Source organism: Neophocaena asiaeorientalis, unplaced genomic scaffold, assembly GCF_003031525.2.
Source record: "Neophocaena asiaeorientalis asiaeorientalis breed wild unplaced genomic scaffold, Neophocaena_asiaeorientalis_V1.1 scaffold57, whole genome shotgun sequence".
In the NCBI taxonomy this organism is placed as follows: Eukaryota; Metazoa; Chordata; class Mammalia; order Artiodactyla; family Phocoenidae; genus Neophocaena; species Neophocaena asiaeorientalis.
Window position 1 is genome coordinate 6,779,968 of NW_020172731.1, and position 26,864 is coordinate 6,806,831.

Below are 26,864 nucleotides of genomic sequence, written 5' to 3' on the forward strand. Positions count from 1 at the left end.
TTCTGCTGATCATTTCACAGTATGTGTAAATATCAAATCATTATGTTGTACATCTGGAACTAATACGCTGTTCACTTCAATTTAAAAAATCTTTAGGTGAATATTTTTAAAAGATAGAATGTTATTATGAAAAGTCTATGGAAATTTCGTTCATGTCTCATTTGTTTTGTTTTTTAAATCTTTATTGGAGTGTAATTGCTTCACAATACTGTGTTAGTTTCTGTTGTATAATAAAGTGAATCAGCCATATGCATATATATGTCCCCATATCCCCTCCCTCTTGAGCCTCCCTCCCATCCTCCCTATCCCACCCCTCTAGGTCATCGCAAAGCACTGAGCTGATCTCCCTGTGCTGTGCTGCTGCTTCCCACTAGCTAACTGTTTTACATTCAGTAGTGTATATATGTCGATGCTACTCTCACTTCACCCCAGCTTTCCTTTCCCACTCTGTGTCATCAAGTCTGTTCTGTATGTCTACATCTTTATTCCTGCCCTGCAACTAGGTTCATCAGTACCTTTTTTTTTTTTAGATTCCATATATATGCGTTAGAATACAGTATTTGTTTTTCTCTTTCTGACGTACTTCACTCTGTGTGACAGTCTCTAGGTCCATCCACCTCACTACAAATAACCCAATTTCGTTTCTTTTTATGGCTGAGTAATATTCCATTGTATATATGTGCCACAGCTTCTTTATCCATTTATCTGTTGATGGACATTTAGGTTGGTTCCATGTCCTGGCTGTTGTAAATAGTGCTGCAGTGAACACTGTGGTACATGACTTTTGGAATTATGGTTTTCTTAGGGTAAATGCCCAGTAGTGGGATTGCTGGGTAATATGGCAGTTCTATTTTTAGCTTTCTAAGGAACCTCCATAGTGTTTTCCATACTGGCTGTATCAATTTACATCCCCACAAACAGTGAGGGAGGGTTCCTTTTTCACTACACCCTTTCCAGCATTTATTGTTTCTAGATTTTCTGATGATGGCCATTCTGACCAGTGTGAGGTGATACCTCATTGTAATTTTGATTTGCATTTCTCTAATAATTAGTGATGTTGAGAATCTTTTCATGTGTTTCTTGGCAATCTGTTTATCTTCTTTGGAGAAATATCTATTTAGGTCTTCTGCCCATTTTTGGATTGGGTTGTTTGTTTTTTTGATATTGAGTTGCTTGTAAATTTTGGAGATTAATCCTTTGTCAGTTGCTTCATTTTCAAATATGTTCTCCCATTCTGAGGATTGTCTTTTTGTCTTACATATGGTTTCCTTTGCTGTGCAAAAGCTTTCAAGTTTCATTAGGTCCCATTTGTTTATTTTTGTTTTTATTTCCATTTCTCTAGGAGGTGGGTAAAAAAGGATCTTGCTGTGATTTATGTCAAAGAGTGTTCTGCCTATGATTTCCTCTAAGAGTTTTATAGTGTCTGGCCTTGCATTTAGGTCTTTAATCCATTTTGAGTTTATTTCTGTGTATGGTGTTAGGGAATGTTCTAATTTCATTCTTTTACATGTAGCTGTCCAGTTTTCCCAGCACCACTTATTGAAGAGGCTGTCTTTTCTCCATTGTATATTCTTGCCTCCTTTCTGAAAGATAAGGTGATCATATGTTTGTGGGTTTATCTCTGGGCTTTCTATCCTGTTCCAGTGATCTATATTTCTGTTTTTGTGCCAGTACCATACTGTCTTGATTACTGTAGCTTTGTGGTATAGTTTGAAGTCGGGGAGCCTGATTCCTCCAACTCCATTTTTCTTTCTCAAGATTGTTTTGAGTATTTGGGGCCTTTTGTGTTTCCTTATGAATTGTAAACTTTTTCTAATTCTGTGAAGAATGCCATTGGTAGTTTGATAGGGATTACATTGAATCTCTAGATTGCTTTGGGTAGTATAGTCATTTTCACAATATTGATTCTTCCAATCCAATAACATGGTATATTTCTCCATCTGTTTATGTCATCTTTGATTTTTTTTTTTCTTTTTTGCGGTATGCGGGCGTCTCACTGTTGTGGCCTCTCCGGTTGTGGAGCACAGGCTCCAGATGCGCAAGCTCAGTGGCTATGGCTCACGGGCCCAGGCACTCCGTGGCATGTGGGATCTTCCCAGACCGGGGCACAAACCTGTGCCCCCTGCACCAGCAGGTGGACTCTCAACCACACGCCACCAGGGAAGCCCATCTGATTTCTTTCATCAGTGTTTTATAGTTTTCTGAGTACAAGTCTTTTGCCTCCTTATGCAGGTTTATTCCAAGGTATTTTATTCTTTTTGTTGTGATGGTAAATGGGATTGTTTCCTTAATTTCTCTTTCTCATTTTTGGTTGTTGGTATGTAAGAACGCCAGAGATTTCTGTGCATTAATTTCATATCCTTCAACGTTACCAAATTCATTGGTTAGTTCTAGTAGTTTTCTGGTGGCATCTTTAGGATTTTCTATGTATAGTACCATGTCATTTGCAAACAGTGACAGTTTTACATCTTCTTTTCCAATTTGTATTCCTTTTATTTCTTTTTCTCCTCTGATTGTCATGCTTAGGACTTCCAAAGCTATGTTGAATAACAGTGGCGAGAGTGGACATCTTTGTTCTATTCCTGATCTTAGTGGAAATGCTTTCAGTTTTTCTCCATTGAGTATGATGTTTGCTGTGGGTTTGTCGTATATGGCCTTTATTATGTTGAGGTAGGTCCCCTCTATGCCCATTTTCTGGAGAGTTTTTATCATAAGTGGGTGTTGAATTTTGTCGGAAGCTTTTTATGCATCTGTTGAGATGCTCATATTGGTTTTTTTTTTTTTTTGGTATGCGGGCCTCTCACTGTTCTGGCCTCTCCCGTTGTGGAGCACAGGCTCTGGACACGCAGGCTCAGCGGCCATGGCTCAAGGGCCTAGCCGTTCTGCGGCATGTGGGATCTTCCCAGACTGGGGCACGAACCTGCATCTCCTGCACGGGCAGGTGGACTCTCAACCACTGTGCCACTAGAGAAGCCCGCTCATATAGTTTTTATTGCTTAATTTGTTAATGTGGTGTATCACAATGATTGATTTGCGTATATTGAAAAATCCTTGCATACCTGGGATAAATTCCACTTGATCATGGTGTGTGATCCTTTTGATATGTTGTTGGATTCTGTTTGCTAGTACTTTGTTGAGGGTTTTTGCATCTATGTTCATTAGTGATATTGGTGTATAATTTTCTTTTTTTTGTGATATGTTTTGATGTCAGTGTGATGGTGGCTTAATAGAATGAATTTGGGAGTGTTTCTCCCTCTGCAATTTTTTGGAAGATTTTGAGCAGGATCGGTGTTAGCTCTTCTCTAAATGTTTCATAGAATTTACCTGTGAAGCCATCTGGTCCTGGACTTCTGTTTGTTGGAAGATTTTAAATTATGGTTTCAATTTCATTAGTGGAGTTTGTAGGCTGTTGGGTAGAGCTGGGTCTTGGTGCTGATATGAGGACCTCTGTGAGACCTCACTCTGATGAATATTCCCTGGGGTCTGAGATTCTCTGTTAGTCCAGTGGTTCTGACACGGAGCTTCCACCACAGGAGCCTCGGGCCAACGCCTGGCTCGTGAACTAAGATCCCGCAAGCTGCGTGGGGTGGGGAAAAAAAAATAGAGAGCAAAAACAAAGTAAAAAATAAAACTAGACTAGGCAACTAACAGATATGTTAGAAAGAATATAAAAATAAAAATATACGTGAATCAACAACTGGAAGGTACAACAGTACCACAGTAGTAAAAAAGAGGAGGTAGAAGCGAAAAAAAAAAAAAAGTGGGGGGAAGCTTTGGCTGTGGAGGGCGGGGCCTAAGCAAGGGCAAGGTTTGGGCAGTCGGTGAGGCCTATGCTTAGGACCCACAGGGCTGGAAAAGGCCCTGGGGGCTGTGAGGGGTGGGGCTTAGGCTCAAAGAACGGAAGGGGCCCAGGCACGCCCCCCACCCCTGGTCTCAGAGGGTGAGGGACCTCACCTTGTAGCCCAGCAGGTTTCCTGTGCTTGAGTGGTCGGGGCAAATGCCCTCCTCTACTCTCCTGCTCCTCCGTCCCAGAGGGCCCCTCCCACCTGCCTCTCCTGAACTCCCCTCAGCCTCTTTCCTATGCCCCCAGTACCAGTGCGGCCAGGGGGAGAGGGGACCTCCTTCCTGTGTCCCGAGGACCAATGTGGCTGCGTACCCTTTGAGGGCAGGGGACCAGCCTGGGAGTCAGCAGGCTCCCCGGCCCAAGTGGGCAGGGCAAACGCCCTCCACTCCTCTGCCACTCCTCCTGGATGGCTCCTCCCACCTGCCTCTCCTGATCTGCCCGGCCTCCCTCCTGTGCCCCCAGGACCAATGTGGCTGGGGTGAGGGGGGCCTTGGAGGGCAGGGGACTGGCCTGCGAACTCAGCAGCCTCCCCAGCCCGCATGGGCGGGGCAAATGCTTGCACTCCTCTCCTGCTCCTCCTGGAGGGCCCCTCCCAGCTACCCATCCTGATCTCCCTGGTCTCGGGAGCCCCAATCCTGTCTGGCTTCCACTTCTCCTACCTGCCCTGTCCCCGCATGTTCTACCAGTTCACTTGGGGGTTCCTTCCATCTCCTTGGGCATCAGGGTCCCCCACCAGCAGCTGGCAGATGCCTTAGTTGTGGGGAGATGCTAACTTGGTGTCTTCCCACACCACTGTCTTGACTCCACCCCCATATCTCATTTTCTTTTTGACTATATCAGTTTTGTGATTGAAATGAAATTGCATATACAGACCTGAAAATACTTCTAGTGTAAAAGTCATAGACTTAAACATTTAGTTAGGGAAATCATTGAGAGTTCTAAGTACTCTGTTCAGGTCTAGTAGTCTATTATTTCATTGGATTTGGATAAATTAAGAAAAAATTTTCTTTTTTTGTTGAGGTATAATTGATTTGTTATATTAGTTTCAGCTGCGCAACATAGTAATTCAGTATTTTTATACATTACAAAATGATTAGTACAGGAAGTCTAGTTATCATCTGTCACCATACAAAGTTATTACAGTATTACTGACTATACCTCCTACACTGTACATTATATCTGTATGACTTACTTATTTTATAACTGGTCATTTGTACCTCTTAAATATTTCTTAGCTATTTGTCTCATCCTCCTCATCCCCTCCCCCCTAAGAACTAGTGGTTTGTTCTCTGCATCTGTGAATCTGTTTCTGTTTTGTTATGTTTGTTCATTTGTTTTGTTTTTTTAGATTCCACATATAAGTGAAATCATACAGTATTTGTCCTTCTCTGCCTGACTTATTTCACTAAGTATACTATCCGCTAGATTCATCTGTATTGTCTCAAATGGCAAGATTTCATTCTTGTTTATGGTTGAGTAATAGTCCATTGTTTATATACACTGTATCTTCTTTATTCATTCATCTATGGATGGATACTTAGTTTGCTTCCTTGGCTATTGTAAATAGTGCTGTGGTGAACATAGGGGTGCATATATCTTTCTGAATTAGTTTTTGTTTTCTTCAGAAAAATACCCAGATGCAGAATTGCTGGACCATATGATAGTTCTGTTTTTAAATTTGGGAAGGGGAACTTCCATACTGTTTTCCATGGTGAGTGTACCAATTTACATTCCCGCTGATAGTGCACAAGTGTTGCCTTTTCTCAACATCCTCCCTAACGTTTGTTATTTGTTATCTTTTTGATAATAGCTATTCTGAAATTTGTGAGGTGATATCTCATTGTGGTTTGATTTGCATTTCCCTGATGATTAGTGATACTGAGCATCTTTTCATGTGTCTTTTGGCCATCTGTGTATCTTTGGAAAAATGTCTATTCAGGCCCTCTGTCCATCTTTTAATTGGGTTGTTTGTTTGATGTTGAGTTGTATGAGTTGTTTGTACCTATTTGGATATTAACCTCTTATCAGATATTTTGTAAGCAAATATCTTCTCCCATTCAGTAGGTTGCCTTCTCATTTTGTTGACAGCATCCTTTGCTGTGCAAAAGCTTTTTAGTTTGATGTAATCTCATTTGTTTATTTTTGTTTTGCTTTTGTTTCCCTTGCCTATGGAGACTTATCCAAAAAAAAAAAAAATTGCTAAAACCAGTGTTAAACAGCATACTGCCTATGTTTTCTTCTAGGATTTTTATGCTGCCTGGTCTTACATTTAACTCTTTAATCCATTTTGAGTTTATTTTTGTGTACGGGTGTGAGAATGTAGTCTAGTTTGATTCTTTTGCATGTGGCTGTCCAGTTTTCCCAACATCATTTATTTAAGAGGCTGTCTTTCCTGCATTGTATATTCTTGCCTCCTTTTTTGTAGAATAATTTACCGAAGTGTTGGTTTCTTTATGGGCTCTCTAGTCTGTTCCACGGATCTGTTTTTATGCCAGTACCATACTGTTTGATTACTGTAACTTTGTAATATAGTTTGAAATCAGGGAACATGATGCCTCCAACTTTGTTCTTTCTCAAGATTGTTTTGGCCAGTTGGGGTCTTTTGTGTTTCCCTATGGATTTTAGAATTATTTGTTCTAGTTCTGTGAAAAATGCCATTGGTATTTTGATAGAGATCTCATTGAATCTGTATTAGATTGCCATGAGTAGTATGGTCATTGTAACAATATTAATTCTTCCAATCCATGAACACAGTATATCTTTTCATTTATTTGTGTCATCTTCAGTTTCTTTCATCACGGTCTTATAGTTTTTCAAGTATTGGTCTTTTACCTACTTGGTTAGATTTATTCCTAGGTATTTTATTCTTTTTGCCATAATTGTGAATGGAATTTTTATTTTTAATATCTCTTTCTGATAGTTTTTAGTGTATAGAAACACAAGAGATTACTATATATTAATATTTTGTCCTGCATCTTTACTAATTCATTTATTAGTTCTAATAGCTTTTTGGTGGCACCTTTAGGATTTTCAATTTATAGTATCATGTCATCCTTAAGCAGTGGCAGTTTTACATTTCCTTTCCAATTTGGATTCCTTTTATTTCTTTTTCTTGCCTGATTGATATGGCTAGGACTTACAGTACTATGTTGAATAAAAGTGGTGAGAGTTGGCATCCTTTTCTTGTTCCTGATCTTAGAGGAAATTCTTTCAACTTTTCACCGTTGAGTATGAGGTGGGCTGTAGGTTTGTCATATATGGCTTTTATTATGTTGAGGTATTTTCCCTCTACACCCACTTTGTTGAGAATTTTTTTTTCCCCGTACGCGGGCCTCTCACTGTTGTGACCTCTCCCGTTGCAGAGCACAGGCTTCGGATGCACAGGCTCAGTGGCCATGGCTCACGGGCCCAGCCACTCCGTGGCATGTGGGATCTTCCTGGACCAGGGCACGAACCCGCATCCCCTGCATCGGCAGGTGGACTCCCAACCACTGTGCCACCAGGGAAGCCCCGAGAATTTTTATCATAAATGAATATTGATTTTGTCAAATGCTCTTTTCTGCAATTTTTCTTCTTCAATTTGTTAATATGGTGTGTCACGCTGATTGATTGGCAAATACTGAACTATTCTTGCATTCCTGGGATAAAGCCCACTTGGTCATGGTGTATGATACTTTTAATGTATCGTTGAACTCTGTTTGCTAATATTTTGCTGAGGATTTTTTCTTTTATTTCATCAGTGATTTGGGCCTGTAGTTTCCTTTTTTGTGATGTCTTTGTTGGTTTTGATATTGGGGTGATGCTTGCCTCATAGAATGAGTTTGGGTGTATTCTTCCCTTTTCAATTACTGAAACAGTTTGAGAAGGACGGGTGTTAACTTTGCTTTAAATATCTAGTAGGATTCACTTGTGAAGCTGTCTGGTCATGGACTTTCATTCGTTGGGAGTTTTCTTTTACTTATTCAATTCCATTACTATTATTTGGTCTGTTCATATTTTCTGTTCTTCTCATTCAGTCTTGTAAGATTGTACATTTCTTGGAATTTATTCATTTCTTCCAGGTTATTCATTTTATTGGAGTATAATTGTTCATAGTAATCTCTTATGATCCTTTTTAATTTCTTTGGTGTCAGTTGTAACTTTCATTTCTGGTTTTCTTTATTTGTGCCATCTCTTTTTTTTTTTTTTTGATGAGTCTGGCTACAGCCTTATCAATTTTGCTTATCTTTCCAAAGAACCAGCTCTTAGTTTCATTGATCTTTTCTACTGGGCTTTCTTTTTTTTTTTGTCTTATTTCATTTATTTCTGCCCTGATTTCTATTGTATCTTTCCTTCTACTAACTTTGAGTTTTGTTTGTTCTGTTTTTTCTAGTTCATTTAGGTGTAAAGTTAGATTGTTTATTTGAGATTTTTCTTCTTTTCTGAGGTAGGCTTGTATTGCTATAAATTTCCCTCTTAGAATTGCTTTTACTGCATCCCATAGATTTTGAATCATTGTGTTTCCTTTTTCATATCTTCCTTGATTTCATCTTTGATTTTTCCATGACCCTTTGGTTGTTTAGTATCCATGTGTTTTTGGGTTTTCTGCAGTTTTTTTCTTATAGTTTTCTGACCACAATCTCATAGCATTGTGGTCAGAAATGATACTTGATATGAGTTAAGTCTTCTTAAATTTATTGAGACTTGTTTTGTGGCCTAGTATGTGATCCATCCTGGTGAATGTTCCATGTGCACTTGACAAGAATGTGTATTCTGCTGCTTTTGGATGGAGTGTTCTATATGTATATCTGTATTAAGTCAATATGGTCTCACAAGTTGTTTAAGGCCAGTGTTTCTTTATTGATTTTCTATCTGGATGATATGTCCACTGACGTAAGTGGCATGTTAAAGGCCCCTACTATTTTTGCATTACTGTCAGTTTCTTTATGTTTGTTAATATTTGCTTTATGTATTTATGTGTACCTATCTCAGGGGCATATATATTTACAATTGTTTTTTTCCTTGTTGCATTGATTCCTTGATCGTTAATACAGTGTCCTTCTTTGTCTCTTATTACAGTCTTTGTTTTAAAGTCTATTTTGTCTGATGCAAGTACTGATACCCCAGCTTTCTTTTCATTTTTGTTTACATAGAATACCTTTTCCATCTCCTTTTACGTCCTTTAACACTTATTATAAAGCCTGTTCGGCGGTGCTGAAACCTTTAGCTTTCCTTGTCTGTCTTTGTCTCTCTTTCATATCTGAATGGCAGCTTTGCTGGGTAGAGTATTCTTGGTTGTAGGTTTTTTCCTTTCATCATTTTGAATGTGTCGTGTTACTGCCTTCTAGCCTGCAAAGTTTGTGCTGAAAAGTCAGCTCATAGTCTTATGGGAATTCTGTTATACTTACCTAGTTGCTTTTGTCTTGCTGCTTTTAAAATTCTGTTTTTAGTTTTTGCCATTTAATTATAATGTGTCTTGGTGTGGATCTTTTTGGGTTCATCTTGTTTGGAACATTTTGTGCTTCCTGGACCTGCATGTCTCTTCCCTTCCCCAGTTTAGAGAAGTTTTTAGCTTTTATTTTTTCAAATAAATTCTCAGCCCCTTTCTCTCTTCTTGTTCTGGGACCTCTATACTATGAGTGTTAGTATGCTTGATATTGAGGTCTCTTAAACTATCTTGGTTTTTTTTTGTTTTTTTTTGGCGGTATGTGGGCCTCTCACTGCTGTGGCCTCTCCCGTTGTGGAGCACAGGCTTCAGACGCGCAGGCTCAGCGGCCATGGCTCACGGGCCCAGCCACTCCACGGCATGTGGGATCTTCCCGGACTGGGGCATGAACCCGTGTCCCCTGCATCGGCAGGCGGGCTCCCAACCACTGCACCACCAGGGAAGCCCCTACCTCGTTTTTTAAAAATTCTTTTTTCTGGTCAGCTTGGGTTAATTCTACTTCTCTTCCAGGTCCATGCTCTGTTTTTCTGCGTCATTGTTGCTTCCTTCTAGTTTATTTTTAATTTCAGTTATTGTACTCTTTGGCTCTGTTTGGTTTTCCTTTATAATTTCTATGTCTTTGTTAAATTTCTCACTTCATTCATTCTTCTCAGAAGTTTGTTGAGATCTTTATGATCATTACCTTGAACTCTTTATCAGGTAGATTGCTGATCTCTACCTCACTTAGTTGTTCTTCTGGGGTTTTGTTCTTTTTCCTTCGTTTGGAACATATTCCTCTTTCTCCTCATTTTGCCTGAATTTCTGTGTCTATTTCTGTGTGTTAGATAGGTTGATTACATTTCCTGAGCTTGGAGAACTATGCATATAGGTTACATCCTATGGGGCCCAGCAGCACACTCCACTCTGGTCACCAGACCTATAAGCTCTAAGGCTGCCCCCTGTGTGGACTGCATGGGCCCTTCTGTTGTGGGACCAACTACTGGGGGTGCACTGGTAAGCAGGGCTAGCTCCCAACCTGGTTGGCTGTGAGGCCCTGCCTTTTGTGGTGGCTGCTGGCCTGCTTGTGGGCTGGATCGGGTTCTGGTACAGCTTGCTGTACCACTAACTGGGGGCTTCCATGGTTGGTGCCAGCCTGCTGGTGGACAGGGCCAGGGACTAGGGTGGCTGGCTGTGAGGCCCAAGGCGACTTCAAGCTGGTGCTGGCCCACTTGTGGGCCAGTAAGCCCCCAGCACTAATCAGCTAGTGGGAGGACTCCAAAATGTTACTTGACAACACCAGTGTTCTCATGGTAGGATGTGCTCCCCCAAATGGCTGCTGCCAGCCTCTGTGTCCCCAGGGGGAGTCTCAGTTGCCTAGCCTCTCTGGGAGGCTTTCCAAAATCAATAAGTAGGTCTGACCCAGGCTCCATTCAAATTACTGCCTCAGCAGTGGGACTTGGATGGTGTGAGATTTTATATGCGCCACTTAAGAGCGGAATCTCTGTTTCCTAGAGCCCTCTGGCTCTCTTGTACTCAAGCCCTCTTGGCCTTCACAGCCAGCTGTTCTCCTCTTCCTGGTGCAGGACCTTTGGGCTGGGGAGCCCCATATGGTGCTTGGACCTCTTGCTCCTTGGGGAGAACCTCTGCAATTGTGATTGTCCTCCCATTTGTGGGTTGCCTATCTGCTAGTATAGGTCTTGACTATACCACATCTCTGCCCCTCTTACCCATCTCATCCTGTTTCCTTCTTTATGTCTTTAGCTGTGGAAAGTCTTTTCTGCTAGTCTTCAGGTTGTTCTCATAGATGGTGTGCTCGTGGGAGGAGGTGAGTTCAGGGTCATCCTACTACGCCATCTTGACCACACCAAGATTTATACCAGGTCTCCTGCATAAATCTTATAGTGAATGCTAAGTTTTTCTTTCTTTTTCTAAAAAAAAAATTAATTAACTTATTTTTAGCTGCGTTGAATCTTCATTGCTGCACACGGGCTTTCTCTAGTTGCTGCGAGCAGGGGCTACGCTTCGTTGTGGTGCGCGGGCTTCTCCTTGCGGGGGCTTCTCTTGTTGCAGAGCAGGGCTCTAGGCACACAGGCTTCAGTAGTTGCAGCATGCAGGCTCAGTAGTTGTAGCTCACACGTTCTAGAGCACAGGCTCTGTAGTTGTGGCGTACGGCCTTAGTTGCTCCGCTGCATGTGGGATCTTTCCGGACCAGAGCTTGAACCCATGTCGCCTGCACTGGCAAGCACCACTGCACCACCAGGGAAGTCCCTAAGTTTTTCTTAAATGGAATGAAGACCTGTAAAACTGTTAATTGAGTAACAAACAGGTTATTTATTTTCATTAAGCTAACCACTATGAAGTTTAGTGTGTGTCTGTATCTTCATTTCTATGTGGCCTTTTGTGCTTTTACGCATATATATTTTGTTAATGTTTATGAGGTGATAAAGTCTAGATTGTATTTCATATTACTTTAAAAAATTCTATTTGAATTTATTTAAACAAGTTAATACATCTGTTAAATTTACAGACATGCATTATTTTAAAAATGTACTGTATGTTAAACTAGTATGGCATTGCTAACTAGTACGAGATATTTTCAGTTTTTCTTTTATTAACAACTCACCTCTTGTTACAGTAATTTATTACTAAATTTTTCCTTGGTTTGTGCCTGATTTTAAAAAATGATTGTTCTGAAACAGGTTATGGGTAGCAAACATATACTGTAGCAGTTTAGGATAGTGAATTGTTGTCTAGTTAATTTTAAATCTGAAGTTTTTTTGATAGTTGAATCTATATCTTAGAATTAGCTGTGCTAAGCATTTATCATTTATATCTCATTTAATCTTATTAGTATTTCTATGAGGTTATACCTCGGTTGACTAAAGGTAGATGATTACAAATTAGGATAGGAATGGTCTGCTGTCCAGTCAGGTTAGGTAGTAGGGTTCACTATGAAGAGATAGTTCACAGGCCTTATGATGAGAATCTTGGTTCACTAAAGATAAACAATAGCAGTAGTCTGATGGCAAGACTGGTCAAGCCAGGCAACAGTGGGAGATCCTAGGTGCAAATGGAGCTTTAGACCTTGAGTGTTGTTCTAAAAGTCTAGGCTACTGACCTTGCTAGATTTTAAACCTTGTTCAGTGGTGCACACGCAGTTTTTGTAGACAGTCATAAATTTCAAGTACCACCATTTCATCAAGGAAAAAAATTTCAGTCTTGATTTATGCCAGTCAAAAAATTCTTTTGTTATAAATTTTGATAATCATTTTTGAAATTCGTGTCTGTAAGGAGCCACTTCTGGAGTGTATAACTAACCATCCCTAGGGTGTAGATTAAAATTAAGTTGTATACATTAGATGGTATTATTAATACTGAAGTTTTCTTTTTTTTGTTTTTGGCTGTGCCACATGGCTTACAGGATTTTAGTTCCCCAACCAGGAATTGAACCTGGCCCCTTGGCAATGAGAGTACAGGGTCCTAACCACTGGACCGCCAGGGAATTGCCAAGATTTTTTTTTTCTTACTTCAACAGCTAGACTTAGCTAAAACATTTATTGATCCTTGGCCAAGTGCCAAGCACTTACTAAGGCTTTATATATGTTGTCTCATTTAATCCTCACAGTAACCATATGCATTGAGTAAAAATATGGTCAACACTACTTTCCAGTGTAATATTTTGAATTGATAATACAGTCACAGAGTTCTGTGTTTATAAAATAAATAGCATGTAAGGGTCTTCCTCTCATCTCCGTTCCCCATTTACCACTGCTCTCCCCACCCCCACCCCCAAGAAATCATTGTTATCAGTTTCTTATGCTTGGAATTTGTCTATGCATATTTAAGCAAATACATTCTTATTTCTTTTCGATTTTTCCATAGATGAAGCATGCTAATTGTAATATAATATTTTCCATTTTGTTTTCAATTTTACAACTTTTTATAAAAATCTTCACACATGCAAGAGAGTATAATGAATCCATAAACCCACCACATAAATTTAACATTGTAAATATTTTGCTGTTTTTTGCTCATTTTGCATTTATGTATTATATGTATATAGATAAGAAAAATACATGTATGATTATATGTACGTATATATGTATATGAGCAAAATGCACATACACATATAGTCTTTATTATCTAATCTATTTGAAAGTAAATTATAAATATCGTGGTACTCCATCGTTAAATACTTCCATTTTTAAAAGTAAACTACTACCAGTCAATGAAGGATTTTAAGCAAAGGAGTGGCATGATAGGATGTAATTCACTGATGATGTGGAAGACGCCTTTAAGGAAGATAAGACTAGAGTCAGGGAGGCCAGTTAAGTGTTGGATGTATTAGTCCAGCTGAGAGGGAATAAGGACAGAAATAGAGTAATGGATTTTGTAGTATATTGTGGTTAATTAGACAGAAAAAGAAGTTAGCTGTTTACATTTCTTAGAGAAAATCTGGGAAATATGTGTTTGTTAATCCTTTGTAGGGTTCCTTTTCCTCTCTTGCCACTAAATGAACTGGTTTTATTTGTTATTGGAGGGAAAGGAAAGGAGATTTATTTCTTTCTACACCAGGCCCTCCATGTCAATTATTTAACATGTTATTTAATTCTGACAGTCATCCTGTGAGGTATTATTATCCTTATTTTCGCAGATGAGGAAATTGAAGTGCAGAGTTGTGAAGTAATTTGTTCAGGATTGTTTTGCTCTTCAGTGGCAGATACGGAATTTTAACATGGCTCTGACCAACTCTGAAGTCACTATGTGACCATTTTTCACTTAAAAAAATGAAACGAATATGAATGTTAGTGATTTTTTTCTTCTCAATGTATTTGTAATTATTCTTAATCATGTAATCGTCAGCCTTTAAGAAATAGTGTGCCTAAGTGTACCAGATTTCCTGATGGACATACACTCCATCTTTGAATTGAAGAGTAAGCAATACCTACCAACTAGCTTTCTCTTTGGTGTAACATTGCTAGATAATGAATGCTGTGTTGTTCAACTATCGTGTTATTTCTACATACGATTCAAACCAATCCCTGATCGTTTTATAGTAGTTAAAAGTTTTAAAGTAAAGATTCTTAAATTGAAGCAAATAAGCAACAAGTTCGAATAGTTCAAAGTGAAGATAAATGAATATAAAATACATAGCCTTTTTTTTTTTTTTAATACATAGCCTTTTTAAAAAAAAGTTAGATGGGCTGTCTATGATGAAGCAGTAGCATTAAAGGTGGTGTGAAGCAAATCATATAACGACTTTTTGACCCCTTCTGAGCTTTGGAGGCACAAGTAAATAAATCATGTTGACCTTAAAGACCAAAAATGGGGGCTTTCCTGGTGGCACAGTGGTTGAGAGTCCGCCTACCATTGCATGGGACACGGGTTCGTGCCCCAGTCTGGGAGGATCCCACATGCCGCGGAGCCTGCGTGTCTGGAGCACCCCGTGGCATGTTGGTTTAACAGCTTCAATTTAGTCTTCTAAAAATTTGTAGAGACATGAGTGATTAATACATAGAGAGTACTTCTGCATACATACATGGAGAGACTTTCTCTAGGCAAAGCTATACATCTTTGGCTTTGACAAACTTTTGTTTGTATGTTTCTCTTTATTGGTAGTGTAAACCAGGATTCAGCAGTTTCTTCACAGGCATAGTCTTTTTGTTTTTTTTTTTTTTTCGGTACGCGGGGCCCTTACTGCTGTGGTCTCTCCAGACGCACAGGCTCAGCAGCCATGGCTCACGGGCCTAGCCGCTCCGCGGCATGTGGGATCTTCCCGGACCGGGGCACGAACCCATGTCCCCTGCATTAGCAGGCAGACTCTCAATCACTGCGCCACCAGGGAAGCCCAGTCTTTTTGTTTTTAATTGTAAAATATACATAACACAAAATTTACCATTTGAACCATTTTAAAGTGTAGTTTAGTGACATTAAGTACATTCATATTATTGTGAAACCGTCACCACCATATAGCCCTGGAACTTTTTGTCATCTTCCAAAACTGAAACTCTGTACTGGTTAAACAATAACTTGCCATTATCCTGTGTCACTAGCCCCTGGTACCCACCATTCTACTTTCTGTCTAAGAATTTGACTACTTTTGGTACTTCATGTGAGTAGAAATCATGCACTGTTTGTCCTTCTCTGACTGGCTTATTTCACTTAGCATTTCTTCAAGTTTCATCCCTGTTGTAGCATATGTCAGAGTTTTCTTGCTTTTCAAGGCTGAATAAAATTTCATTGTACATATATACCACATTGTTTTTAATCCATTTATCCACCAGTAGACACTTGATTTTTTTCACTTTTTGGCTACCGTCAATAATGCTGCTATTAACATCTGGTGAACAAAAACCTCGTTGAGTCCCTGCTTTCAATTATTTTGGTTAAATAGCCAAAGTAGAATTGCCTGATGATATGGTAATTCTATTTTTAATTTTTTGAGGAATTGTCATACTGTTTTCCATAACACCTCCACCATTTTACATTCTAACTGGTGGTTTCAGTTTCTCCATATCCTTGCCAATACTTGCTCCTTTCTTCCTCTCTCCCTCCCTTGCTCCTTTTGCCATCCTAATGAGTAAGATGTAGTATCTCTTGGTTTTGATTTACATTTCCTTCATAATTAGCGATATTGAAGATCTTTTCATGTGCTTATTGGTCATTTGTATACCTCCTTTGGAGAGATGTCTATTTAAGTCCTTTGTTCATTTTTGAATTGAGTTGGTTGTTGTTTTGTTGTTGAGTTTAACTAGTTCTCTATATATTTTGCATATACCTTGTCACATAAGTGGTTTGCAAATATTTTCTCCAGACCATTTCTTTTCCTTACTAAATTACATTCCATTGTATGGTTCTACCACAGTTTACCAGTTTACCTATTGAAGATGACATCTTGGTGGTTTCCAGTTTTGGGCAATTATGAATAAAGCTGTGATAAACATTCTTGTGCAGATTTTGTGTGGACTTATAATTTCAGTTCAATTGGGTAAACCCTAGTAACACAGTTGCTGGATTGTATGTTGAGACTGTTTAGCTTGGTACAAAGCTGCCAAACTGTCTTCTAAAGTGGCTCTACATACCATTTTGCATTCCTACCAGTGTGAATGAGATGTCTTCTTGCTCCACATGCTTATCAGTATTTGGTGTCAGTTTTTTGGATTTTAGTTATTCTAATTACTATGTAGTGGCATCTCATTTTTGTCTTCATTTTCAATTCCCTGATGACATGATGTTGAGGCACTTTCATATGCTTTTTTGCCATCTATATATCTTCTTTGGTGAGGTGTCTGTTCAGGTCTTTTGCTCCCTTTTGATTGGGTTTTCTTATTGTTGGAATTTTAAGAGTTCTTTATATATTGTAAATAAAAGTTATTTATCAGATATGTGTTTTGCAAATGTTTTCTCCCACTCTGTGCTTGTCTTTTCATTCCTTAAAGTGTCTTTCACAGCTTCCCTGGTGGTGCAGTGGTTAAGAATCTGCCTGCCAACGCAGGGGATACAGGTTCAAGCCGTGGTTCGGGAAGATCCCACATGCCGCGGAGCAACTAAACCGGTGCGCCACAACTACTGAGCCTGCGCTCTAGAGCTGGTGAGCCACAACTACTGAGCCCACATGCTGCAACTACTGAAGCCCGCGTGCCTAGAGCCCGTGCTCTGCAACAAGAGAAGCCACGGCAATGAGAAGCCCGCGCACTGCAACGAAGAGTGGCCCCCACTTACTGCAACTGGAGAAAGCCCGCGTGTAGCAACGAAGACTCAATGCAGCCAAAAATAAATGAATAAAATAAGTAAATTTATTATTTTATTTTATTTTATTTTATTTTTTTTTACGGTATGCGGACCTCTCACTGTTGTGGCCTCTCCTGTTGCGGAGCACAGGCTCCGGATGCGCAGGCTCAGCGGCCATGGCTCACAGACCCAGCTGCTCTGCGGCATGTGGGATATTCCTGGACTGGGGCACGAACCCCTGTGCCCTGCATCGGCAGACGGACTCTCAACCACTGCGCCACCAGGGAAGCCTGATCAGTGATCTTTGATTTACTATTGCAAAAAGATTATGATTTGCTGAAGGCTCAGATGATGGTTGCATTTTTTAGCAATAAAGTTATTTTAAAATAAAGGTATGTACTTTTAAAAAAAAAGATACAATGCTATTACACACTTAATAGATCACAGTGTAGTATAAATATAACTATTATATGCTCTGGGAAACCAAAACATTTGTGACTTGCTTTTTTGCTATATTTGCTTTATTGCAGTAGTCTGGAACTGAACCTGTAATATCTCCGAGATATGCCTGTAGTTGTTTTTCAAAATTTTCTTGGTTATTTTTGTGAATTTTTTCTTCCTGATAAGGATCATCTAATTTTATAAAAATTCTGCTAGGAAATTTATTATTATTATATTTAATTTGTAGATTAAAAACTGACATCTGGGCTTCCCTGGTGGCGCAGTGGTTGAGAGTCCACCTGCTGATGCAGGGGACACGGGATCGTGCCCCGGTCCGGGAAGATCCCACATGCCGCGGAGCAGCTGGGCCCGTGAGCCATGGCCGCTGAGCCTGCGCGTCCGGAGCCTGTGCTCCGCAACGGGAGAAGCCACAACAGTGAGAGGCCCGCGTACCGCAAAAAAAATAAAAATAAATTTAAAAAAAAAAAAAAAATCTTCTAAAAACTGACATCCTTATGGTAAATTAGCTTCCAATTATTTACAAGACATGATAAAGTACAGCAACTCAATTCCTTCCTTTGAGGCGTTCCAAACCAGTAAAGTTATTCTTTAATGGCCAGTGTAGGTCAATGATTTGACCTTCCTAAATATGAACTTTTCACATATATTTGTTGTGTTTTGTAATATAATTATCATCACCATGACACCTATATCTCTTATTCTCTTTGTTTTAAGCTCATGTATATTTATTTTGATATCCTATTGGTATAAACTTGGGTATATTTCTCCTTTACATTTTCCATCATGCCCTCCAGTTTCTTTGTTACCACCCTGTGAAACCTTGCCCACATTCTCCTCCTTGTTACTCTTCAGTTCCATTCCAAAGTCTGGTATGTGAGCATAATTACTCTTATCCCTCTTGCACAAATCTCCTTAGTCTGTTGGATGACTCTCAAAGGATTACTTTAAGGTTTTGGCTTGAGCTGTGTCCAGAGGCACAACAGCTGTAAGATCCTGCTGCAAGTTCTACCTGGCTCAGAAGAAAGGGAAAATATCTATGAGCAGGATATTATAATTTTTACTGACTTGACCAGTTGAACATTTTAAGATAATATTAAGTACTTATGTAAAGATTAAAAATTATTGCAATAAATCTGATTTAGAATTAAGTAATAATTTGTAAATAGATTATAAACTGTCATCACTGTTATTTCCACTGCATTAACCAAATTTATAGGATCTTTGCCTTTCCTTTTACTCTACATATTTTCCCAGAATATTAAGGTGGTCTCCTGACCTCCCATCTTTTTTCTTTTTAAAAAATTATTTATTTATTTAGGCTGCATTGGGTCTTCATTGCTGCACACGGGCTTTCTCTAGTTGCAGCAGGCGGGGGCTGCTCTTTGTTGCGGTGTGAGGGCTTCTCATTATAGTAGCTTCTCTTGTGGAGCACGGGCTCTAGGTGCATGGGCTTCAGTAGTTGTGGCACGTGGGCTCAGTAGTTGTGGCACACGGCCTTAGCTGCTCCATGGCATGTGGGATCTTCCCGGACCAGGACTTGAACTCGTGTCCCCTGCATTGGCAGGTGGATTCTTAACTGCTGTGCCACCAGGGCCCATTTTTATTTTTTCTGTTAACAATTCATTCTTTCTTGCTTCTATCTAGTGAGTACAGTATGATGAAGACAGTTTAAATTTTCTCTATAGATTCAAGATTTTGAAGAGCTTTAAGATCATCAACTTGAAGGTGACTGACCCAAATATCAACATATTTTAAGCCTGAGATAGTTATTGTGGCACAAAGTATATGGATATATTATTATCTTACTATTTCTGCTAGAACTTTTAGTAATATTTCCTTATGTTTTAGTATGGAACTGAACACTTTCTGATTTAATGTGAATTTGGGTTAATTCTGTTTGCAGTAAATTGACAACAGGCATAATTGGTTTTAGTCAAAAGGCTGAGGATTCATTGATTCATTAATAATTTTTATAGGATTAGGAATTTTACTTTGTCTATAAGTCCAGCAGATCATTACTGGTCCCTAGAAGTTACTGGTTTAATTTTAATGTTTTTAAAACCATATTCAGTTATTTGTAAGGATGTTTTTGTTATCTATAGTTGAACACAAAGTACCCCAATATTCATTTGCTTGAAACAGCAACAGTCATTTGTTTTACTCAGAAATCTGAAATTTGGGCAGGGCTTGGCAGGGAAGCTTATCTCTGCTGCAGGTGGTGTCTGCTGGGATGGCTCAACTTGGGCTAGAGGATTCATGTCTAATAGCTTGCCCACTTGGCTAGCAAAGTGGTATTGGCTGTTGATTCCTCTTCACATGGGTTTTTGTGGGGCAGGCTGGACTTCCTCACAACATGGTGGCTGGGTTCCAAGAGAGAATATCCCAAGAAACAATGTTCTAAGAGACAAGAAGTGGAAACTGTTAGTTTTTTAAGGTCTGAGCCTGGAAATACGCATAGCCTCACTTCCGTATTATATTGATCAAGGTGTCACAGGACTAGATTCTAGGAATAGAGAACATAGACCTCCAGCCCCTCATGGGAAGGAGGAGTGTCAAAGGAATTTGGAGCCATGTTTTCAAACTGCTACAATAATATGGGAGTTTTACTATTCTTAGTTGATAAAGTTACTTTGCTTCAGGAGGAGAATAGTGTTAGTACTTGGAGTCAGCAATGTGATTCTTATTCAGATACTATTTTTAGTGCAAATGATTTCTTTTTATCTTTTCACCATTAAGACTTTTTGAAGAGTATATTTTGAAGTATTAAAAAAGTATTTGGGGCTTCCCTGGTGGCGCAGTGGTTGAGAGTCCGCCTGCCGATGCAGGGGACACGGGTTCGTGCCCCGGTCCGGGAGGATCCCACATGCCGCGGAGCGGCTGGGCCCGTGAGCCATGGCCGCTGGGCCTGCGCGTCCGGAGCCTGTGCTCCGCAACGGGAGAGGCCACAGCAGTGAGAGGCCCGCGTACCGCAAAAAAAAAAAAAAGTATTTGTAAGACGTCTATGTAGAAAACCACAAAACTTTGATGAAAAAAATCAAAGAAGATCCTAATAAATATACATGGATAGGAAGATTCAATATTGTTAAAATGTCATTTCCTCCCAACTTGATGTATAGATTCAGCACAGTTCCAATCAAAACCCCAGCAAGCTACTTTGTGGATGTCAAGAAACTGATTATATACTGGAAGGCAAAAGACCCAAAATATTCAATATAATAGTGAAGAAGGATAACAAAGAGGACTGACACTAACTGACTTCAAGATTTAGTATACAACTGCAATAATCAACACAGTGATCAGCAAATAAATCAATGGGTAGAATTGATAGTCCAGAAATAGACTAGTCAAAGATAGGTAACTGATCTTGGAGGGAGGAGCAAAGGCAATCCAGTGGAGAAAAGATAATCTTTTTAATAAGTGGAACTGGAACATAACCACATGCCAAAAAAAAAAAAGAATCTACACATTGACCTTACACCTTTCACGAAAATTAACTCAAAATGGATCATGGATCTAAATGTAAGAAGCAAAACTATCAAACTTCTAGAACATAACATAAGAGACAATCTAGGTACCTTGGTTTGGGGCTGAGTTTTTAGATACAACATCAAAAACACCATCCATGAAAGAAAAACATAGATGAGTTGGACTTCATTAAAATTAAAAGCTTCTGCTCTTTGAAAGACACTTTAAGAGAAAGAAAAGCACAGAGTTGGAGACAATATTTGCGAAACACATCTGATAAATAATTTTTATCTACAATCTACAAAGAATTCAAAATTCAACAATAAGGAAAAAGAATTCAATTTAAAAATAGGCGAAAGATCTGAACAGATACCTCACTAAAGAAGATATGTAAATGGAAAATAAGCATATGAAAAGGTGCCTCAACATCATATGTCATTAGGGAATTGAAAATTAAAACAATGAGATGCCACTACACACCTATTAAAATAGGTAAAATCCAAGAAACTGACAACACCAAACACTTGTGAGAATGAAGAGAACAGGAAGACTCATTTATTGCTGGTGGGAATGCAAAATGGAACATCCACTTTGGGAGACAGTGTGGCAGTTTTTTACAAAGCTAAGCATAGTCTTAACATATAAGCCATGAGTTGTGTTCCTAGGTATTTACCCAAAGAGTTGCAAACTTATGTCCTCACAAAAACTGCACGTGAATATCTTTAGCAGAAACAACCCAAATGTTCATCATGAAATTAATGGATAAACAAATGTGTATATGCTTTTGAAAGTTGTAACTCCTTAGATTTTTAAAGAAAATCAGATTATGAGTTGAATAGTTATTCCATAGCATTTTCATAGGGGATTATTAAAACAAACTAGAACTATAATCAGTTCCACTTATTAGAATCACATAGACTCTTCAGTAGAAAAAAAAGAGAGGAACAAGTCCTCATTTTACACATTTACAAAAATGAAATCGAGATGCGGAGACGTTAAGTGATTTGCTCATAGACACAACAGTAAGTAGTAAAATTCAGAGTTAGAAATAATATCTCTTAATATCCATTTCCAGGATACCTCATTGTCTTACAGGAAACTTATACAAAAAAACTAAATAGAATAAATTGTTTGTATACTCTAATAATAATTGATTAGTAACAGTCACAGCCCTTTGGGCTCAGAATTAAGATTGACACTTAAGAAACTTGGAAATGTGAACAGACCAGTTAAAACAAGTGGGTGGATAGCAAGGCAAGTTCATGAAGCAAACAAAATTTCTAAGTTTCTCAAAAATGGGTACTAGGGACTTCCCTGGTGGTCCAGTGGTAAAGAATCCACCTTCTAATGCAGGGGACATGGGTTTGATCCCTGGTCTGGGAATTAAGATCCCACATGCCACAGGGCAACTAAGCTCGCGCGCCACAACTACTGAGCTCATGCACCTCAATGAGAGAGCCCACGTGCTGCAAACTACAGAGCCCATGCGCCCTGGAGCCTGCACACTGCAACTAGACAAGAGAAAACCCGCGCACCACAACTAGAGAGAAGCCTGTGTGCCATAACGACGAGCCCGTGCGTGGAGACAAAAGATCCTGCACGCATCAGTGAAGATCCCGTGTGTTCCAACTAAGACCCAATGCAGCCCAAAAAAAAAGGGGAACTAAATAGCAAGATAAAATTACCATTTATTTACTAATCATTACACATTAGTCATTTCTGTATGTACACTTAACTTCCTAGTATTATGATACATGGCCCAATAAAATATGATTATTAATATTTGACTGTTGGCTGTTGCTAATAATGCTGCTATGAATATTACAAATATCTGTTTGAGTCCCTCCTTTCAGTTATTTTGGGTATGTACCCATAAGTGGAATTGCTGGATCACGTGTTAATTCTGTTTAGTTTTTTTAGGAATTGCCATACTGTTTTCCACAGCAACTGCATTTTACATTCCCACCAGCAATGCAGAAGGGTTCCAATTTCTCCATATTGCACCAATGCTTATTTTTTCCCAACCATCCTAATGGGTATGAAGTGATATCTCATTGTAGGTTTGACTTGCATTTCCCTAGTGATAAGTAATGTTGAGCATCTTTTCATGTGCTTATTGGTTATTTGTAGATCTTTAGATAAATGTGGCTTCAAATTCTTTTCCCATTTGTAATTGGGTTGTTTTTTTCTTGTTTGACTCCCTCCTTTGAAACTCATTATTCCTATGTACCAATTTGTAGGAGCTCTTTTACTTTTTTTTTTTTAGCCCTGTTGCGCAGCTTGTGGGATAAAACCTGAGACCCCAGCCGTGAAAGCACTGAATCCTAACCATTGGACCGCCAGAGAATTCCCTACCTATTTTGGATATTGATCCTTTACTGTTTTGTGTTGTAAAGATTCCTTGTTTGTTACCTTATTCTTTTTTTTTTTTTTTTTTTTTTTTTTTTTTGTGGTACGTGGGCCTCTCACTGTTGTGGCCTCTCCCGTTGCGGAGCATAGGCTCCGGATGCGCAGGCTCAGCGGCCATGGCTCACGGGCCCAGCCGCTCTGTGGCATGTGGGATCTTCCCGGACCGGGGCACGAACCCGTGTCCCCTGCATCGGCAGGCAGACTCTCAACCACTGCGCCACCAGGGAAGCCCTACCTGTCTTATTCTTAATTTATCGTATTTTGGTTTAGAAGTTTTTTTGTAGTAGCTTCTGTCATTTTTTACTTTATGCTTTCTAGGTTTTATATTTTGTTTAGTAACGTTTTTATACTCTAATATGACTAAAAATATTTTCTTTACTTCTTCCACTTCACTGTTGTGGTGTTCTTTACAGGCTAATAAACAAAAAGATATTTGCTATATAGTTCATATTTAATCTAAAATTAACTGTAGATTATATTTTGTAGGTATAATTAATTAAATGCTGTGTTCGTAATTGACTGTAGATCTCTGTTGCTACCTTAACTATCTAGAATTGGAGGAAAATTTTTCTCCACATCTGAGGTTTGTTTTTTAAGAATTGCTGTCTCTGTGTTTCAGGAGTAGCTACTTGGCACATGACTTAATATATATAACCCATATATATACATATACATATATACATTGTGTGTTTTTTAGGCAAATTTTTCTGAAATAAATTATATGTGAATATATTGTTCCAAATAATAAATAAGAATTTCTACTTATAATTTCTTTGCATTCTAGCCTATCTTTTTCTTACAAAAATTTTTTATTTTATTTTTAAAAATTATTTATTTATTTATTTATTTGGCTGTGTTAGGTCTTCATTTCTGTGCGTGGGTTTTCTCCAGTTGCGGCGCGCGGGCCTCTCACTGTTGTGGCCTCTCCCATTGTGGAGCACAGGCTCTGGACGCGCAGGCTCAGTGGCCATGGCTCACAGGCCCAGCCGCTCCGCAGCATGTGGGATCTTCCCAGACCAGGGCTCGAACCCATGTCCCCTGCATTGGCAGGCAGATTCCCAACCACTGCGCCACCAGGGAAGCCCTATTTTTATTTTTAACTTTTCTGGTAATATTATTTTACTTAACATCTTTTGTCTTTTATTGTGTTGCCTTTTACATACAGGCTGATAAAAATATAAGCATAATTTTTCATCTGTGTATTTGTTTATAATAGTTATCTGTTTACAGAAAATGACATACAGCTTCATTCTTATGATTAGTTGGAGATCAATCTAAAATTATTAAAATATATCTACCATTAAAGTATATATACTTTAACATTTTAAAAAATTTACTTTGGGTTACAGCTAATGTACAATAAGATTTTAGCATACAATTTAAAAGAAAATTGTTTAAATCAATCAAACCTACTGTATAATTTTAAATTACACAGTTTGTGGATTACAGAGTTTTAATCTAATTTCCACTATTTTGATCTAACACTTCTATTCATTAGAGGAATTAGGTAGTTCCATTTTCTTGAAATATAGCTATATTTTCTTTTCCTTTTAAAATATTTATTTAATTTACTTGGCTGTGTCAGGTCTTAGTTGTGGCATGAGGGATCTTTTGTTGTGGTACGTGGTCTGTGTGTGTGGCATGGGGGCTCTAGAGCACACAGGCTCAGTAGTTGTGGTGCGTGGGCTCTCTAGTTGTGGTGTGTGAACTCAGTAGTTGTGGCCCACTGGCTCTAGAGCAAGCGTGGTCTGTGTGTGTGGCATGGGGGCTCTAGAGCACGCAGGCTCAGTAGTTGTGCGTGGGCTCTCTAGTTGTGGTGTGTGAACTCAGTAGTTGTGGCCCACTGGCTCTAGAGCACGTGGGCTCAGTAGTTGTGGTGTGTGGGCTTAGTTGCCCTGCGGTATGTGGGATCTTAGTTCCCCGACCAGGGATTGAAGCCGCGTCCTCTGCATTGGAAGGCAGATTCTTACCCACTGGGCCACAAGGGAAGTCCCTGCATTTTCTAATACTTCTAATATTTCAAGTTTTCCTGAGTTCCCTTATCATTGCCTCACTTTTTTCTTGCAATATATGGATTTATTTATAAATACTCAAAATGTTCTTATTGTTATATTATTGCTGTTAGTGATTTCCAGAGTAAATAGATTTTAAAAGGTACTTAATTATACTTCTTTAGTATTATAACAACTAGAACATATATTTTAACTGTTTGTATAAATAATTTAAAATAATATCCATGTAGGTGTATTTTGTGTGGATATATTTCTGAGCAAGGTATTTATAGTGATAATGAATTGTATTAATTAGGGGAAATAATTGATATTTTTAAAAAATATATGTTCATGAAACAAAGCCTTTTGTATTATGAGTTATCTTTATGTTATTAGTAGGTAGATTTTCTATAAAGCTGTGTACAATGTAGCTGTTGAAAGTTGAACATTTGGCATGAAGTTTTACATGAATTATTGGTGATTATATTGCATTAAATAAAAGAATTGAATACTCTATATTCAATTGGTTTGGAAACTCAAGTCAATTGTGTATACTAACTTACTTTCTAAAGAGAAATCTACATAGGATGGTTTAATATTTTGGAAAATTCTAAAATACTAAATTGTCACAATCATCGATGGCTATTGCATTCATTAGTATAAACTACAGTGTGTACATGAAATAAAAAAAATCTGTTAGCTTTTCATAATTTCCTTGGGGTGAGAGTGGGACCATGCTAATACAAAGGAGTTAGATTCTGTGCTGATTTTATTTCTGACTTAATATTTCTATTTCAGCTATTCAGACTTTATTCAATTCTGTGAATGGGTCACAGGATTAAACCAATAACATTGGTTTAAATGATGCAAATCATTCCTATTTAAACTTTTGTTTTGAAATTAGAGTGAAGGAACTTTTTGTTAACATTATGTAATTAAATTCTACAACTTTTACTTTAGTCCATTAAGAATATGATGGAGATTTTTCTTTTTCTTTCTGATGCCATCATTTAGGAATCAGCATTCCAGAAGTGTTGATATAGCTTTGCATTTTTCTTCCTTGTAATGACAAACTAGCCAGTGTGCATTCATAGAGAGCAGAACAGTTCTTGTCACTGGCGGCCCTTCTATGACAGAGAGCCTATAGACTGCCATAAAGTACAGCCTGTTGTGAACTGTCAAGTGAGAGTCTGCCAGAAACTCAGCAGACAGAACTAATTGGGGAGAAAAAGGATTTTTGTGCCCTCTTCTATTTCTTTCTATTCTTTTTGTTTTATAAGACAGATACTGTTAAAGTAGCTGGTTTCTGTAAGATTTGTCTGCCTCTCTTTTCTCATTGCATGGATCACTTTTTAACTTAAAGTCTTTCACTGCAGGTCGCTGAGCACTTCCACATGGAGGTTGGCACAGGACCAAACTCGAGACACGCAACTCATAACGGTTGATGAAAAATTGGTAAGAATTCTCTACTATACACTGCTAGGATTCTGCCTTCAGGGTTATTTTTGTACAACAGATTTTTCAGATGGTGTTCTGGGTTCTTCTAGGAAAAGTGTAT

At 38.7% G+C, this 26,864-nt stretch overlaps 1 protein-coding gene across 1 annotated transcript in view; it reads left to right on the top strand.

Moving 5' to 3' along the window:
• The window catches only part of NDUFS4 (NADH:ubiquinone oxidoreductase subunit S4), a 119,561-nt gene that overhangs the window by 24,630 nt on the left and 68,067 nt on the right, over positions 1-26,864 (top strand). Inside the window, exon 2 of the mRNA XM_024740342.1 lies at positions 26,683-26,761. Within this exon, the coding sequence (XP_024596110.1) occupies positions 26,683-26,761 (79 nt within the window). The remainder of the gene's footprint in view (positions 1-26,682; positions 26,762-26,864) is intronic.